Genomic DNA, 18,070 nt, shown 5'->3' on the forward strand with positions numbered 1-18,070 from the left:
TCCTGGTGTTTGGCATCTCTTGGCTTTGTACCAGTTTCTCCTGGTGTCGGGCATGTCATAGTTTTGTACTGGTTTCTCCTGGTGTTTGGCATCTCATGGCTTTGTACTGGTTTCCCCTGGTGTCGGGCATGTCATGGCTTTGTACTAGTTTCTCATGGTGTTTGGGATCTCATTGCTTTGTACTAGTTTCTCATAGTGTTCGGCATCTCATGGCTTTGTACTAGTTTCTCCTGGTGTCGGGCATGTCATGGCTTTGTACTGGTTTCTCCTGGTGTTTGGCATCTCTTGGCTTTGTACCAGTTTCTCCTGGTGTCGGGCATGTGATAGTTTTGTACTGGTTTCTCCTGGTGTTTGGCATCTCATGGTTTTGTACTGGTGTACCCTTTTAATGTAGTCTTGGTATGTAGATGGTGCAGCGTGTGGATGGACAGAGCGACTCTTTAGGAGACCCTGACTTGATCACATCATGGTAAGAAGTTCTCGTCCCTGCACCTTAGCTGGCTGTATTTCAGGCTTCTTTGCTCCAGGTTTGTGACATTTGAGGGTCCGTTTGTAAATAATTGGTGTGTAATTGAGTTGTCTAGTGGTAATTCTGCTCTTTAATCTGTAGGAGTGATGGAGCAAGGCTGTGAGGTATCACCCTTTAAACCTTTGTATAATTTCAGGGAGAAGTCAATACTAGGAGGTCCCTGAGTAAGACACCCCAATGACACCATGTCCACATGAGGACCGACAAACTCAAGAAGGTTGAGTGGAGTGACGCCTCCAGAAGCTTCAACCACAACTCTCGGAAAAGCAGTCTTCACGGTGAAAGCAGCTTTGTGAAGCAACTATAGAGGGCAGATGCAGAAGGGAAGATAGTCAGCTCATCAGACAAACATATACTATATCTAATGATGTACCCATCGCACAAATAACCAGCACTAACAATATACTACCCCATATAGTTTACCAACACTAAAAAATTAATGTAGCTGTAAAGAACTGTAGAGAGGAATGAATGCACCTGATGGCAACCGAGTTAGTGTCAAAGTTTATGAAATTCGCAGTTCCTGGAAAATGTGTACAGTTTGGAGTTAGATTTACACAAATCGCCCAAAAATGCCATCGCCATTTTACACATTGCAAAACATTACATCCGATATGCACCAAAGGATTGGGCTTCTCCATGAAGACTTGCAGCTATCACATCACATGGTATAGTGCAGCCAATCAGGAGGGACTATCATAGCCTGTATAAAAGCAGAGGTGGGGAATCCAGCAGCCACTTTAGGGTGATTAGAATAATGAGAGGAAGTCAGAGTGCGAAGCTCCGTTTAAAAAGATATCTCTGAAACATTGGTCAATAACTCTAAAAAGTAATATTGTACAAGTGCAGCAGTGAAGAAGATGAGAGTAGTATTCTGCAAATAAAGCAGAGATTGAATTGACAGGGGACAGATGAGAAGCCCCAGCAGCCGTGCGTGTGACCCATCAGTGATGTGGTGTGGCTGCATCTGTTCTGCTGTGTCGCAATAATAATGACACATTGTTTTCTTCATTATTAATGCACTACAAAGCAGCAGCAAGCCGCAGCAATAAAACGTTTGTTATTATTGTAAGTCAGAGGTAGTGGGCTACCTTCTCTTAAGCAATTGTACTGAATTTTTGCATTTGTTGTGAAATAATTATCCCACTTCACAAATGTATTTTTTTAAAACATAAAAGAAAATTCCTCCAAATCGAGGCCTTTAACCATGACTGTCTATTAGTGATGGGCGAAACCCAGTTCCGGATATCTGACTGGACACTGATCCCCATATAAGTCTATGGGGATCCGAATCATGAGGTTTAAAATGGTGGTAGAGAATTTAGCAAAGCAAGGGTACTAAAATAGTGGTCACAATTAAAAATTAACCTTTAATATTTATGTTTTAAAAATTTTTTTACCACACACCATAAATGGTTGCAAAAATCAACCAACTAAATAGGGCTGATGTTCAAGCCCCTATCATTACCAAATCAAGGACACTGTGTAACCAGTAGTGATTCTACTGGAATAACACCGATTGAGACAATTGTCCCATATGTAACGTATAGATTAATGATCCATAGCATGGAAAAACATTTGAGTGGGTATAATCCCACTATAATGACAATATTAGAGACTACAAGACGTAACTGTCTCCACAAAAGTGTGCAAAAGCTGCAAACTGCAGCAATCAAAGAACCAAAAAATGGTCAATTGAAACACAAACTTGTTTTTAGTTGTCCAGTAACAAGGGGGGGGCACCAATCCGCCTCACAATACCCCTTAGCTGGCAACAATCTGACCTTATGTTTTCTTAGACCTCCCGACGCGTTTCTTAATTAGTCTTAATCCTCAGGGGACTGTGGTCAAGAAATAACAACTTCATTAAAGAGACGGACAACCAACATACTGTGTCCGGGCTGGTAATGGTTATTACCAGCCCGGACACAGTATGTTGGTTGTCCGTCTCTTTAATGAAGTTGTTATTTCTTGACCACAGTCCCCTGAGGATTAAGACTGATTAAGAAACGCGTCGGGAGGTCTAAGAAAACATAAGGTCAGATTGTTGCCAGCTAAGGGGTATTGTGAGGCGGATTGGTGCCCCCCCCTTGTTACTGGACAACTAAAAACAAGTTTGTGTTTCAATTGACCATTTTTTGGTTCTTTGATTGCTGCAGTTTGCAGCTTTTGCACACTTTTGTGGAGACAGTTACGTCTTGTAGTCTCTAATATTGTCATTATAGTGGGATTATACCCACTCAAATGTTTTTCCATGCTATGGATCATTAATCTATACGTTACATATGGGACAATTGTCTCAATCGGTGTTATTCCAGTAGAATCACTACTGGTTACACAGTGTCCTTGATTTGGTAATGATAGGGGCTTGAACATCAGCCCTATTTAGTTGGTTGATTTTTGCAACCATTTATGGTGTGTGGTAAAAAATTTTTTAAAACATAAATATTAAAGGTTAATTTTTAATTGTGACCACTATTTTAGTACCCTTGCTTTGCTAAATTCTCTCCTTGACTGGTAAGCAACGACACATTCTGTTCCTTAAAATGGTGGTAGAAAGGGCTAGGGTGATTAGAGCAGGTGCGTTATACTTACCGAGTCTCCAGCGCAGCTGTAACACAACTTCTGAGGCCGCTCATTAGCCTCATACATATTCACTGTTTCCCCGCCCACCAGCAGTCTAAATGTGTGATTGGTTGCAGTCAGATCGCCCCCCAGCCTGTGTGGTAGCATATGTGACTGCTTGGAATCACAATACGCAGTGTGCATCTATATCGTGGTGTAAAAATAAGTTATAACATTTGTGTAGGGTTTGTGTAGGGATAATGTTATATTCATAGTGGGATGCAGTCTGATCACGGGTACTCATGGTTGGATGCAGTCTGATCACGGGTACTCATGGTTGGATGCAGTGTGATCATGGGTACTCATGGTTGGATGCAGTGTGATCATGTTGACGGGAGCACTTGGGCACCAGCGATTATAATATGAGAAGCATCAAAGTAATAGTCAATAGAACATTTCACAGGGGAAATGCTAAAACCTGGAATTTTAGGAAAGCTGATTTCAACAAATTAAGGGAAGAGCTTAAATGTGTAGATTGGGACAAAGTCATGGTAACTGGGGATACCGAACATAAATGGGGAAAGTTTAAGGATATACTACTAGAGTCCTGTAAAAAACCTATACCCTCTGGTAATAAAACGTCCAGGAATAAAAAGAAACCACTATGGATAAATAAGACAGTACAAAGTATCATAACACAAAAACAAAGGGCGTTTAAAATCTTGAAGGCTGAGAATACAGAAATAGCATTGCAGGAGTATAAAGATATCAATAGGAAATGCAAAAAAGAAATCAAATAAGCAAAACTAGCTACTGAAACAAAAATCGCCAATGACATTAAAATAAATTCCAAAATCTTTTTTAAATACATTAATGCCAAAAGGAAAACAAAGCATAGTATCGGCCCCTTAAAATATAATAACAAGTTAGTTATAGAGGACAAACAAAAGACTGAGATATTAAATAGGCATTTCTCATCTGTATTCACCAAGGAACTGACTGTACCAGGATCATTCAACAAGTGAAAAATCAAAGTTCCCCACCCAATAGAATTAATTTAACACAAGATGAAGTACGCCTGCGTCTGAGTAAATTAAACATTGACAAATCCCCGGGCCAGATGGCATTCATCCACGAGTATTGAGGGAATTGAGCTCCGTAAATAGACAGACCGCTGTATCTCATCTTTTTAGACTCGCTTGTAACAGGGTTGGTGCCTCAGGATTGGAGGATTGCTGATGTGGTACCGATATCTAAGAAAGGTAAGAGGGTGGATCCAGGCAACTACCGTCCAGTAAGCCTGACATCAGTGGTGTGCAAGGTGTGAGGGCATTTTAAGGGATGACATGCAAAAATATATTGCAGAAAATAATATGATAACTGACAGACAGCATGGATTCATGAGAGATAAGTCGTGTCTGACCAACCTGTTGGGGTTCTATGGGGAGGTAAGTGCAGACCTGGATATTGGTAATGCAGCTGATGGGATTTATCTGGACTTTGTAAAGGCATTTGCTCCTGAACCACATAATAGCCTTATACTAAAGCTCCAGAAGCAAGTGTGGCGCCCCTGACCTGGTCAGGCACCACTGAGTACTGCACCCATGCTGGGGACAGTACAAAACAGGTAATCCAGAAGGCTGACCGAGGTGTGACTACACAGGCGCATAGTGATCAGGTCTCACACATGTACCTTTGGGAGGACCCCTGGGGATCCCAGGAGGGGGCGAGGCCTCCATCTCCACTCAAGGGGTGTGGTAGAGAGCCTGGTTGCTAGGTGACGTAGGCAAGAACAGGAGAGGAGGGAACAGTGAGCCAGGCAGTTGAGTGGTGAAGTTCAGGGAGAGCAGAAGCAGACCCTGTAGCTCTACACAATTCTGACAACGTACGCGCAGTGACTACTGACGGGGGAGAACGATCACCTGGCATTGCTGCCCGAAATCCACACACAGCTAAAGAGAGAGCAACGGAGTGGAAAGTAAGGAGACTGTCAGGGTGGTACCAGGCCCGCAGGGGTAACAGGTCCCAGTGCAGGGATAGATTCACCTTTCCCTTGCCAAACCTGCTTGAGGGGGCACTTTATACCCCCAAGACAACACCACAGAGTCCGCAGCCACGTAGCAAAACGAGGGCCCATAGTTCACAGGAGGCAAGCAGCCGGAGTGACCTGGTCCAGGCTACAAGCAGACGGGCCGAAACGAGGGGAGCAGCAACTTCCCTGGGTGACCCCCATAGGGACTGAAAGTCGGGGTTACCACAAACAACAGAGGGCTAAGGAAGGCGAGTCAGTAGCCACCCTCATCAGTCAGCCTGAAGGACACCTGGTTCCAGCCTGGTTCATCCCAGCTACGCCCGGGTTACTCACCCTGCCACCATCAGTGAGTAAAACCCCTGAAAGACATTCTGCTTGTGTTGAGTTATTCTGCGCCTTGTGGTTCCACACACCTACACAGGGCCCTGGGGCTTGCCTCACTCTCAGGAGGCTATTACAACTGACTGCACCCACCATCAGCCCCAGGCATCCCTTAACCTGCTGTGGCGGTCCCCACTGACCGCAATTCTGAGAGTGGTGTCACGACAATCCTAAAAGAAGGTTTCCTACCTGTGACCAGACTGTTCCATCCACGTGGAGTCCCTGAAGGTAATGCACCGACACAATACTGGTGGGGCTACACACAAGGACTAGGGGGAACTATATGCAACTGGGTAAGGAATTGGCTAAAAGATAGGAAACAAAGAGTAGTCATACATGGTACATTCTCTAAATGGGCTAGTCAGCAGTGGGGGCCGCAGGGATCTGTACTGGGAGCAGTGGGGGCCGCAGGGATCTGTACTGGGAGCAGTGGGGACCGCAGGGATCTGTACTGGGAGCAGTGGGGGCCGCAGGGATCTGTACTGGGAGCAGTGGGGACTGCAGGGATCTGTAGTGGGAGCAGTGGGGGCCGCAGGGATCTGTACTGGGAGCAGTGGGGGCCTCAGGGATCTGTACTGGGAGCAGTGGGGACCGCAGGGATCTGTACTGGGAGCAGTGGGGGCCGCAGGGATCTGTACTGGGAGCAGTGGGGACCGCAGGGATCTGTACTGGGAGCAGTGGGGACCGCAGGGATCTGTACTGGGAGCAGTGGGGACCGCAGGGATCTGTACTGAGAGCAGTGGGGGCCGCAGGGATCTGTACTGAGAGCAGTGGGGGCCGCAGGGATCTGTACTGAGAGCAGTGGGGGCCGCAGGGATTTGTACTGGGAGCAGTGGGGACCGCAGGGATCTGTACTGGGAGCAATGGGAACCGCAGGGATCTGTACTGGGAGCAGTGGGGGCCGCAGGGATCTGTACTGGGAGCAGTGGGGACCGCAGGGATCTGTACTGAGAGCAGTGGGGGTCGCAGGGATCTGTACTGGGAGCAGTGGGGGCTGCAGGGATCTGTACTGGGAGCAGTGGGGGCCGCAGGGATCTGTGCTGGGAGCAGTGGAGGCCGCAGGGATCTGTACTGGGAGCAGTGGGGACCGCAGGGATCTGTACTGGGAGCAGTGGGGGCTGCAGGGATCTGTACTGGGAGCAGTGAGGACCGCAGGGATCTGTACTGGGAGCAGTGGGGACCAGAGGGATCTGTACTGGGAGCAGTGGGGGGGCTGCAGGGATCTGTACTGGGAGCAGTGGAGGATGCAGGGATCTGTACTGGGAGCAGTGGGGACCGCAGGGATCTGTACTGGGAGCAGTGGGGGCCGCTGGGATCTGTACTGGGAGCAGTGGGGACCGCAGGGATCTGTACTGAGAGCAGTGGGGGCCGCAGGGACCGGTACTGGGAGCAGTGGGGACCGCAGTGATCTGTACAGGGAGCAGTGGGGGCCACAGGGATCTGTACTGGGAGCAGTGGGGACCGCAGTGATCTGTACAGGGAGTAGTGGGTGCCACAGGGATCTGTACTGGGAGCAGTGGGGATCTGTACTGGGAGCAGTGGGGACCGCAGGAATCTGTACTGGGAGCAGTGGGGACCACAGGGATCTGTACTTGGAGCAGTGGGGGCCGCAGGGATCTGTACTGGGAGCGGTGGGGGCCGCAGGGACCTGTACTGGGTGCAGTGGGGGCCGCAGGGATCTGTACTGGGAGCAGTGGGGGCCGCAGGGATCTGTACTGGGAGCAGTGGGGACCGCAGGGATCTGTACTGGGAGCAGTGGGGGCCGCAGGGATCTGTACTGGGAGCAGTGGGGGGGCCGCAGGGATCTGTACTGGGAGCAGTGGGGACTGCAGGGATCTGTACTGGGAGCAGTGGGGGCCGCAGGGATCTGTACTGGGAGCAGTGGGGGCCGCAGGGATCTGTACTGGGAGCAGTGGGGAGCGCAGGGATCTGTACTGGGAGCAGTGGGGACCGCAGGGATCTGTAGTGGGAGCAGTGGGGGCCGCAGGGATCTGTACTGGGAGCAGTGGAGGCCGCAGGGATCTGTACTGGGAGCAGTGTGGGCTGCAGGGATCTGTACTGGGAGCAGTGGGGCGCGCAGGGATCTGTACTGGGAGCAGTGGGGGCCGCAGGGATCTGTACTGGGAGCAGTGGAGGCCGCAGGGATCTGTACTGGGAGCAGTGTGGGCTGCAGGGATCTGTACTGGGAGCAGTGGGGGCCGCAGGGATCTGTACTGGGAGCAGTGGGGACCGCAGGGATCTGTACTGGGAGCAGTGGAGGCCGCAGGGATCTGTACTGGGAGCAGTGGGGACCGCAGGGATCTGTACTGGGAGCAGTGGGGACTGCAGGGATCTGTACTGGGAGCAGTGGGGGCCGCAGGGATCTGTGCTGGGAGCAGTGGGGGCCGCAGGGATCTGTACTGGGAGCAGTGGGGACCGCAGGGATCTGTACTGGGAGCAGTGGGGGCTGCAGGGATCTGTACTGGGAGCATTGGGGTCAGCAGGGATCTGTACTGGGAGCAGTGGGGGCCGCAGGGATCTGTACTGGGAGCAGTGGGAACCGCAGGGATCTGTACTGGGAGCAGTAAGGGCCGCAGGGATCTGTACTGGGAGCAGTGGGGACGGCAGGGATCTGTACTGGGAGCAGTGGGGACTGCATGGACCTGTACTGGGAGCAGTGGGGACTGCAGGTATCTGTACTGGGAGCAGTGGGGGCCGCAGGGATCTGTACTGGGAGCAGTGGGGGCCGCAGGGATCTGTACTGGGAGCAGTGGGGGCCGCAGGGATCTGTACTGGGAGCAGCGGGGGCTGCAGGGATCTGTACTGGGAGCAGTGGGGGCCGCAGGGATCTGTACTGGGAGCAGTGGGGGCCGCAGGGATCTGTACTGGGAGCAGTGGGGGCCGCAGGGATCTGTACTGGGAGCAGTGGGGGCCGCAGGGATCTGTACTGGGAGCAGTCGGGGCCGCAGGGATCTGTACTGGGAGCAGTGGGGACCGCAGGGATCTGTACTGGGAGCAGTCGGGGCCGCAGGGATCTGTACTGGGAGCAGTGGGGGCCGCAGGCATCTGTACTGGGAGCAGTGGGGACCGCAGGGATCTGTACTGGAAGCAGTGGGGACCGCAGGGATCTGTACTGGGAGCAGTGGGGGCCGCAGGGATCTGTACTGGGAGCAGTGGGGGCTGCAGGGATCTGTACTGGGAGCAGTGGGGACCGCAGGGACTGGTACTGGGAGCAGTCGGGGCCGCAGGGATCTGTACTGGGAGCAGTGGGGACCGCAGGGATCTGTACTGGGAGCAGTGGGGACCGCAGGGATCTGTACTGGGAGCAGTGGGGGCCGCAGGGATCTGTACTGGGAGCAGTCGGGGCTGCAGGGATCTGTACTGGGAGCAGTGGGGGCCGCAGGGATCTGTACTGGGAGCAGTGGGGACCGCAGGGATCTGTACTGGGAGCAGTGGGGAGCGCAGGGACCTAAACTGGGAGCAGTGGGGACCGCAGGGATCTGTACTGGCAGCAGTGGGGACCGCAGGGATCTGTACTGGCAGCAGTGGGGACCGCAGGGATCTGTACTGGCAGCAGTGGGGACCGCAGGGATCTGTACTGGCAGCAGTGGGGACCGCAGGGATCTGTACTGGGAGCAGTGGGGGCCGCAGGGATCTGTACTGGAGCAGTGGGGACCGCAGGGATCTGTACTGGGAGCAGTGGGGACCGCAGGGATCTGTACTGGGAGCAGTGGGGGCCGCAGGGATCTGTACTGGGAGCAGTGGGGGCCGCAGGGATCTGTACTGGGAGCAGTGAGGACTGCAGGTATCTGTACTGGGAGCAGTGGGGACCGCAGGGATCTGTACTGGGAGCAGTGGTGACCGCAGGGATCTGTACTGGGAGCAGTGGGGACCGCAGGGATCTGTACTGGGAGCAGTGGGGACCGCAAGGATCTGTACTGGGAGCAGTGGGGGCCGCAGGGATCTGTACTGGGAGCAGTGGGGACCGCAGGGATCTGTACTGGGAGCAGTGGGGGCCGCAGGGATCTGTACTGGGAGCAGTGGGGACCGCAGGGATCTGTACTGGGAGCAGTGGGGACCGCAGGGATCTGTACTGGGAGCAGTGGGGGCTGCGGGGATCTGTACTGGGACCAGTGGGGGCCGCAGGGATCTGTACTGGGAGCAGTGGGGGCCGCAGGGATCTGTACTGGGAGCAGTGGGGACTGCAGGGATCTGTACTGGGAGCAGTGGGGACTGCAGGGATCTGTACTGGGAGCAGTGGGGGCCGCAGGGATCTGTACTGGGAGCAGTGGGGGCCGCAGGGATCTGTACTGGGAGCAGTGGGGACCGCAGGCATCTGTACTGGGAGCAGTGGGGACCGCAGGGATCTGTACTGGGAGCAGTGGGGGCCGCAGGGATCTGTACTGGGAGCAGTGGGGACCGCAGGGATCTGTACTGGGAGCAGTGGGGAGCGCAGGGACCTAAACTGGGAGCAGTGGGGACCGCAGGGATCTGTACTGGCAGCAGTGGGGACCGCAGGGATCTGTACTGGGAGCAGTGAGGGCCGCAGGGATCTGTACTGGGAGCAGTGGGGGCCGCAGGGATCTGTACTGGGAGCAGTGAGGGCCGCAGGGATCTGTACTGGGAGCAGTGGGGACCGCAGGGATCTGTACTGGGAGCAGTGGGGAGCGCAGGGACCTAAACTGGGAGCAGTGGGGACCGCAGGGATCTGTACTGGCAGCAGTGGGGACCGCAGGGATCTGTGCTGGGACCAGTGGGGGCCGCAGGGATCTGTACTGGGAGCAGTGGGGGCCGCAGGGATCTGTACTGGGAGCAGTGGGGACCGCAGGGATCTGTACTGGGAGCAGTGGGGGCCGCAGGGATCTGTACTGGGAGCAGTGGGGGCTGCGGGGATCTGTACTGGGACCAGTGGGGGCCGCAGGGATCTGTACTGGGAGCAGTGGGGACCGCAGGGATCTGTACTGGGAGCAGTGGGGACCGCAGGGATCTGTACTGGGAGCAGTGGGGGCCGCAGGGATCTGTACTGGGAGCAGTGGGGGCCGCAGGGATCTGTACTGGGAGTAGTGGGGACTGCAGGGATCTGTACTGGGAGCAGTGGGGGCCTCTGGGATCTGTACTGGGAGCAGTGGGGGCCACAGGGATCTGTACTGGGAGCAGTGGGGGCCGCAGGGATCTGTACTGGGAGCAGTGGGGACTGCATGGACCTGTACTGGGAGCAGTGGGGACTGCAGGGATCTGTACTGGGAGCAGTGGGGGCCGCAGGGATCTGTACTGGGAGCAGTGGGGGCCGCAGGGATCTGTACTGGGAGCAGTGGGGGCCGCAGGGATCTGTACTGGGAGCAGTGGGGGCCGCAGGGATCTGTACTGGGAGCAGCGGGGGCTGCAGGGATCTGTACTGGGAGCAGTGGGGGCCGCAGGGATCTGTACTGGGAGCAGTGGGGGCCGCAGGGATCTGTACTGGGAGCAGTGGGGGCCGCAGGGATCTGTACTGGGAGCAGTGGGGTCAGCAGGGATCTGTACTGGGAGCAGTGGGGACCGCAGGGATCTGTACTGGGAGCAGTGGGGGCCGCAGGGATCTGTACTGGGAGCAGTGGGGGCTGCTGGGATCTGTACTGGGAGCAGTGGGGGCCGCAGGGATCTGTACTAGGAGCAGTGGGGACCGCAGGGATCTGTACTGGGAGCAGTGGGGACCTCAGGGATCTGTACTGGGAGCAGTGGGGGCTGCGGGGATCTGTACTGGGACCAGTGGGGGCCGCAGGGATCTGTACTGGGAGCAGTGGGGGCTGCAGGGATCTGTACTGGGAGCAGTGGGGACTGCAGGGATCTGTACTGGGAGCAGTGGGGGCCGCAGGGATCTGTACTGGGAGCAGTGGGGGCCGCAGGGATCTGTACTGGGAGCAGTGGGGGCCGCGGGGATCTGTACTGGGAGCAGTGGGGGCCGCAAGGATCTGTACTGGGAGCAGTGGGGGCCCCAGGGATCTGTACTGGGAGCAGTGGGGACCGCAAGGATCTGTACTGGGAGCAGTGGGGTCCGCAGGGATCTGTACTGGGAGCAGTGGGGGCCGCAGGGATCTGTACTGGGAGCAGTGGGGGCCGCAGGGATCTGTGCTGGGAGCAGTGGGGGCTGCAGAGATCTGTACTGGGAGTAGTGGGGACTGCAGGGATCTGTACTGGGAGCAGTGGGGGCCTCAGGGATCTGTACTGGGAGCAGTGGGGGCCACAGGGATCTGTACTGGAGCAGTGGGGTCAGCAGGGATCTGTACTGGGAGCAGTGGGGACCGCAGGGATCTGTACTGGGATCAGTGGGGGCCGCAGGGATCTGTACTGGGAGCAGTGGGGACCGCAGGGATCTATATTGGGAGCAGTGGGGACCGCAGGGATCTGTACTGGGAGCAGTGGGGGCCGCAGGGACCTGTACTGGGAGCAGTGGGGGCCGCAGGGATCTGTACTGGGAGCAGTGGGGACCGCAGGGATCTGTACTGGGAGCAGTGGGGGTCGCAGGGATCTGTACTGGGAGCAGTGGGGGCCGCAGGGATCTATACTGGGAGCAGTGGGGACCGCAGGGATCTGTACTGGGAGCAGTGGGGGCCGCAGGGATCTGTACTGTGAGCAGTGGGGGCTGCAGGGATCTGTACTGGGAGCAGTGGGGGCTGCAGGGATCTGTACTGGGAGCAGTGGGGGCCGCAGGGATCTGTACTGGGAGCAGTGGGGGCCGCAGGGATCTGTACTGGGAGCAGTGGGGGCCGCAGGGATCTGTACTGGGAGCAGTGGGGACCGCAGGGATCTGTACTGGGAGCAGTGGGGACCGCAGGGATCTGTACTGGGAGCAGTGGGGGCCGCAGGGATCTGTACTGGGAGCAGTGGGGGCCGCAGGGATCTGTACTGGGAGCAGAGGGGGCCGCAGGGATCTGTACTGGGAGCAGTGGGGGCCGCAGGGATCTGTACTGGGAGCAGTGGGGGCCACAGGGATCTGTACTGGGAGCAGTGAGGACTGCAGGGATCTGTACTGGGAGCAGTGGGGGCCGCAGGGATCTGTACTGGGAGCAGTGGGGGCCGCAGGGATCTGTACTGGGAGCAGTGGGGGCCGCAGGGATCTGTACTGGGAGCAGTGGGGACCGCAGGGATCTGTGCTTGGACCGATTCTTTTTACTCTCTTTATTAATGACCTTGTGGATGGGATTGATAGTACAGTGTCAGTCTTTGCTGATGACACCAAACTATGTAGGATATTAAAAACTGACCTGGATAGTATAATATTACAAAAAGATCTGGATAAGATGTCAGAATGGGCAGACACTGGACAGAGGAGATGGTGATAAATGTAAAGTAATGCACCGAGGACGGAGTAATCCTATAACTGCGTATACATTACATGGAAGTAACCTCCGGATACAGAACAGGAGAGAGCGGGGTATTCTCATTACAAATAAGCTGAGCAGCAGCACTCAATGTCAGGCAGCAGCTGCTAAAGCAAACAAGATGCTAAGGTGTATAAAAAGAGAGATTAGATCCTGTGATCCCAGCGTATTGTTCCCCCTCTATAAATCACTTGTAAGGCCACATCTGGAATATGGGATTCAGTTTTGGGCTCCAAATTTTAAAAAGGACATTCAGAAGGTAGAGTCAGTTCAAAGGTAGCAACTAGACTATTACAAGGAATGGAGGCCGTCCGTATGATGAGTAATGGAGGCCGCCCGTGTGATGAGGAATGGAGGCCGCCCGTATGATGAGTAATGGAGGCCGCCCGTATGATGAGGAATGGAGGCCGCCCGTATGATGAGGAATGGAGGCTGCCCATATGAAGAGTAATGGAGGCCGCCCGTGTGATGAGTAATGGAGGCCGCCCGTATGATGAGTAATGGAGGCCGCCCGTATGATGAGTAATGGAGGCCGCCCGTATGATGAGTAATGGAGGCCGCCCGTATGATGAGTAATGGAGGCCGCCCGTATGATGAGTAATGGAGGCCGCCCGTGTGATGAGTAATGGAGGCCGCCCGTGTGATGAGTAATGGAGGCCGCCCGTGTGATGAATAATGGAGGCCGCCCGTATGATGAGTAATGGAGGCCGCCCGTATGATGAGTAATGGAGGCCGCCCGTATGATGAGTAATGGAGGCCGCCCGTATGATGAGTAATGGAGGCCGCCCGTATGATGAGTAATGGAGGCCGTCCGTATGATGAGTAATGGAGGCCGCCCGTATGATGAGTAATAAAGGCCGCCCGTATGATGAGGAATGGAGGCCACCCGTATGATGAGTAATGGAGGCCGCCCGTATGATGAGTAATGGAGGCCGCCCGTATGATGAGTAATGGAGGCCGCCCGTATGATGAGTAATGGAGGCCGCCCGTATGATGAGTAATGGAGGCCGCCCGTATGATGAGTAATGGAGGCCACCCGTATGATGAGTAATGGAGGCCGCCCGTATGATGAGTAATGGAGGCCGCCCGTATGATGAGTAATAAAGGCCGCCCGTATGATGAGGAATGGAGGCCACCCGTATGATAAGAGGTGGAAAAAGACGTCTCAGAGGAGATCTCATTTCTATGTATAAATACATGTGTGGTCAATATAAAGGACTGGCACATGACTTATTTCTTCCAAAGACAGTACTAAGGACCAGGGGCACTCACTGCGGGGGAAGAGAAGAGATTCCGGCAGCTGAACAGGAAAGGGTTCTTTACAGTTAGAGCAGTCAGACTGTGGAATGCGACCACAAGAGGTAGTAATGGCCGATACTATAACAGCTTTATAACAGGCGGAGGATTCCTCACTACACAACATTGTTGGTTATAAATGACTTAGTGACTAAATGTAGAACTGGTGGAGGAAGAGGAACTGATGGACCTAGGGCTTTTTTCAACCTAAGTAACTATGTAACTATGTTGTCCTCACTGTTGGGATGCAGTGTGATTATGTTGTCCTCACTGTTGGGATGCAGTGTGATTATGTTGTCCTCACTGTTGGGATGCAGTGTGATTATGTTGTCCTCACTGTTGGGATGCAGTGTGATCATGTTGTCCTCACTGTTGGGATGCAGTGTGATCATGTTGTCCTCACTGTTGGGATGCAGTGTGATCATGTTGTCCTCACTGTTGGGATGCAGTGTGATTATGTTGTCCTCACTGTTGGGATGCAGTGTGATCATGTTGTCCTCACTGTTGGGATGCAGTGTGATCATGTTGTCCTCACTGTTGGGATGCAGTGTGATTATGTTGTCCTCACTGTTGGGATGCAGTGTGATTATGTTGTCCTCACTGTTGGGATGCAGTGTGATCATGTTGTCCTCACTGTTGGGATGCAGTGTGATTATGTTGTCCTCACTGTTGGGATGCAGTGTGATTATGTTGTCCTCACTGTTGAGATGCAGTGTGATTATGTTGTCCTCACTGTTGGGATGCAGTGTGATTATGTTGTCCTCACTGTTGGGATGCAGTGTGATTATGTTGTCCTCACTGTTGGGATGCAGTGTGATTATGTTGTCCTCACTGTTGGGATGCAGTGTGATTATGTTGTCCTCACTGTTGGGATGCAGTGTGATCATGTTGTCCTCACTGTTGGGATGCAGTGTGATTATGTTGTCCTCACTGTTGGGATGCAGTGTGATTATGTTGTCCTCACTGTTGGGATGCAGTGTGATTATGTTGTCCTCACTGTTGGGATGCAGTGTGATTATGTTGTCCTCACTGTTGGGATGCAGTGTGATTATGTTGTCCTCACTGTTGGGATGCAGTGTGATCATGTTGTCCTCACTGTTGGGATGCAGTGTGATTATGTTGTCCTCACTGTTGGGATGCAGTGTGATTATGTTGTCCTCACTGTTGGGATGCAGTGTGATCATGTTGTCCTCACTGTTGGGATGCAGTGTGATTATGTTGTCCTCACTGTTGGGATGCAGTGTGATTATGTTGTCCTCACTGTTGGGATGCAGTGTGATCATGTTGTCCTCACTGTTGGGATGCAGTGTGATTATGTTGTCCTCACTGTTGGGATGCAGTGTGATTATGTTGTCCTCACTGTTGAGATGCAGTGTGATTATGTTGTCCTCACTGTTGGGATGCAGTGTGATTATGTTGTCCTCACTGTTGGGATGCAGTGTGATTATGTTGTCCTCACTGTTGGGATGCAGTGTGATTATGTTGTCCTCACTGTTGGGATGCAGTGTGATTATGTTGTCCTCACTGTTGGGATGCAGTGTGATCATGTTGTCCTCACTGTTGGGATGCAGTGTGATTATGTTGTCCTCACTGTTGGGATGCAGTGTGATTATGTTGTCCTCACTGTTGGGATGCAGTGTGATTATGTTGTCCTCACTGTTGGGATGCAGTGTGATCATGTTGTCCTCACTGTTGGGATGCAGTGTGATCATGTTGTCCTCACTGTTGGGATGCAGTGTGATTATGTTGTCCTTGCTGTTGGGATGCAGTGTGATCATGTTGTCCTCACTGTTGGGATGCAGTGTGATTATGTTGTCCTCACTGTTGGGATGCAGTGTGACTATGTTGTCCTCACTGTTGGGATGCAGTGTGATTATGTTGTCCTCACTGTTGGGATGCAGTGTGATTATGTTGTCCTCACTGTTGGGATGCAGTGTGATCATGTTTCCTCACTGTTGGGATGCAGTGTGATTATGTTGTCCTCACTGTTGGGATGCAGTGTGATCATGTTGTCCTCACTGTTGGGATGCAGTGTGATCATGTTGTCCTCACTGTTGGGATGCAGTGTGATCATGTTGTCCTCACTGTTGGGATGCAGTGTGATCATGTTGTCCTCACTGTTGGGATGCAGTGTGATTATGTTGTCCTCACTGTTGGGATGCAGTGTGATCATGTTGTCCTCACTGTTGGGATGCAGTGTGATCATGTTGTCCTCACTGTTGGGATGCAGTGTGATTATGTTGTCCTTGCTGTTGGGATGCAGTGTGATCATGTTGTCCTCACTGTTGGGATGCAGTGTGATTATGTTGTCCTCACTGTTGGGATGCAGTGTGATTATGTTGTCCTCACTGTTGGGATGCAGTGTGATTATGTTGTCCTCACTGTTGGGATGCAGTGTGATTATGTTGTCCTCACTGTTGGGATGCAGTGTGATCATGTTGTCCTCACTGTTGGGATGCAGTGTGATTATGTTGTCCTCACTGTTGGGATGCAGTGTGATCACGTTGTCCTCACTGTTGGGATGCAGTGTGATTATGTTGTCCTCACTGTTGGGATGCAGTGTGATTATGTTGTCCTCACTGTTGGGATGCAGTGTGATTATGTTGTCCTCACTGTTGGGATGCAGTGTGATCATGTTGTCCTCACTGTTGGGATGCAGTGTGATTATGTTGTCCTCACTGTTGGGATGCAGTGTGATCATGTTGTCCTCACTGTTGGGATGCAGTGTGATCATGTTGTCCTCACTGTTGGGATGCAGTGTGATTATGTTGTCCTCACTGTTGGGATGCAGTGTGATCATGTTGTCCTCACTGTTGGGATGCAGTGTGATCATGTTGTCCTCACTGTTGGGATGCAGTGTGATTATGTTGTCCTCACTGTTGGGATGCAGTGTGATTATGTTGTCCTCACTGTTGGGATGCAGTGTGATTATGTTGTCCTCACTGTTGGGATGCAATGTGATCATGTTGTCCTCACTGTTGGGATGCAGTGTGATCATGTTGTCCTCACTGTTGGGATGCAGTGTGATCATGTTGTCCTCACTGTTGGGATGCAGTGTGATTATGTTGTCCTCACTGTTGGGATGCAGTGTGATTATGTTGTCCTCACTGTTGGGATGCAGTGTGATTATGTTGTCCTCACTGTTGGGATGCAGTGTGATCATGTTGTCCTCGCTGTTGGGATGCAGTGTGATTATGTTGTCCTCACTGTTGGGATGCAGTGTGATTATGTTGTCCTCACTGTTGGGATGCAGTGTGATTATGTTGTCCTCACTGTTGGGATGCAGTGTGATTATGTTGTCCTCACTGTTGGGATGCAGTGTGATCATGTTGTCCTCACTGTTGGGATGCAGTGTGATCATGTTGTCCTCACTGTTGGGATGCAGTGTGATTATGTTGTCCTCACTGTTGGGATGCAGTGTGATCATGTTGTCCTCACTGTTGGGATGCAGTGTGATCATGTTGTCCTCACTGTTGGGATGCAGTGTGATTATGTTGTCCTCACTGTTGGGATGCAGTGTGATTATGTTGTCCTCACTGTTGGGATGCAGTGTGATCATGTTGTCCTCACTGTTGGGATGCAGTGTGATCATGTTGTCCTCGCTGTTGGGATGCAGTGTGACTATGTTGTCCTCACTGTTGGGATGCAGTGTGATTATGTTGTCCTCACTGTTGGGATGCAGTGTGATTATGTTGTCCTCACTGTTGGGATGCAGTGTGATCATGTTGTCCTCACTGTTGGGATGCAGTGTGATCATGTTGTCCTCACTGTTGGGATGCAGTGTGATTATGTTGTCCTCACTGTTGGGATGCAGTGTGATTATGTTGTCCTCACTGTTGGGATGCAGTGTGATCATGTTGTCCTCACTGTTGGGATGCAGTGTGATTATGTTGTCCTCACTGTTGGGATGCAGTGTGATCATGTTGTCCT

General features: G+C 52.8%; 1 protein-coding gene across 1 annotated transcript in view; it reads right to left on the minus strand.

Moving 5' to 3' along the window:
- Positions 1–599: 599 nt before the first annotated feature.
- QPRT (quinolinate phosphoribosyltransferase) overlaps positions 600–18,070 on the minus strand; it is a 66,940-nt gene continuing 49,469 nt past the window's right edge. The window contains exon 4 of the mRNA XM_075319911.1: positions 600–830. Coding sequence (XP_075176026.1) covers positions 600–830 — 231 coding nt within the window. The remainder of the gene's footprint in view (positions 831–18,070) is intronic.

The sequence above is a fragment of the Anomaloglossus baeobatrachus genome, chromosome 7 (genome assembly GCF_048569485.1).
Source record: "Anomaloglossus baeobatrachus isolate aAnoBae1 chromosome 7, aAnoBae1.hap1, whole genome shotgun sequence".
Taxonomy (NCBI): Eukaryota; Metazoa; Chordata; class Amphibia; order Anura; family Aromobatidae; genus Anomaloglossus; species Anomaloglossus baeobatrachus.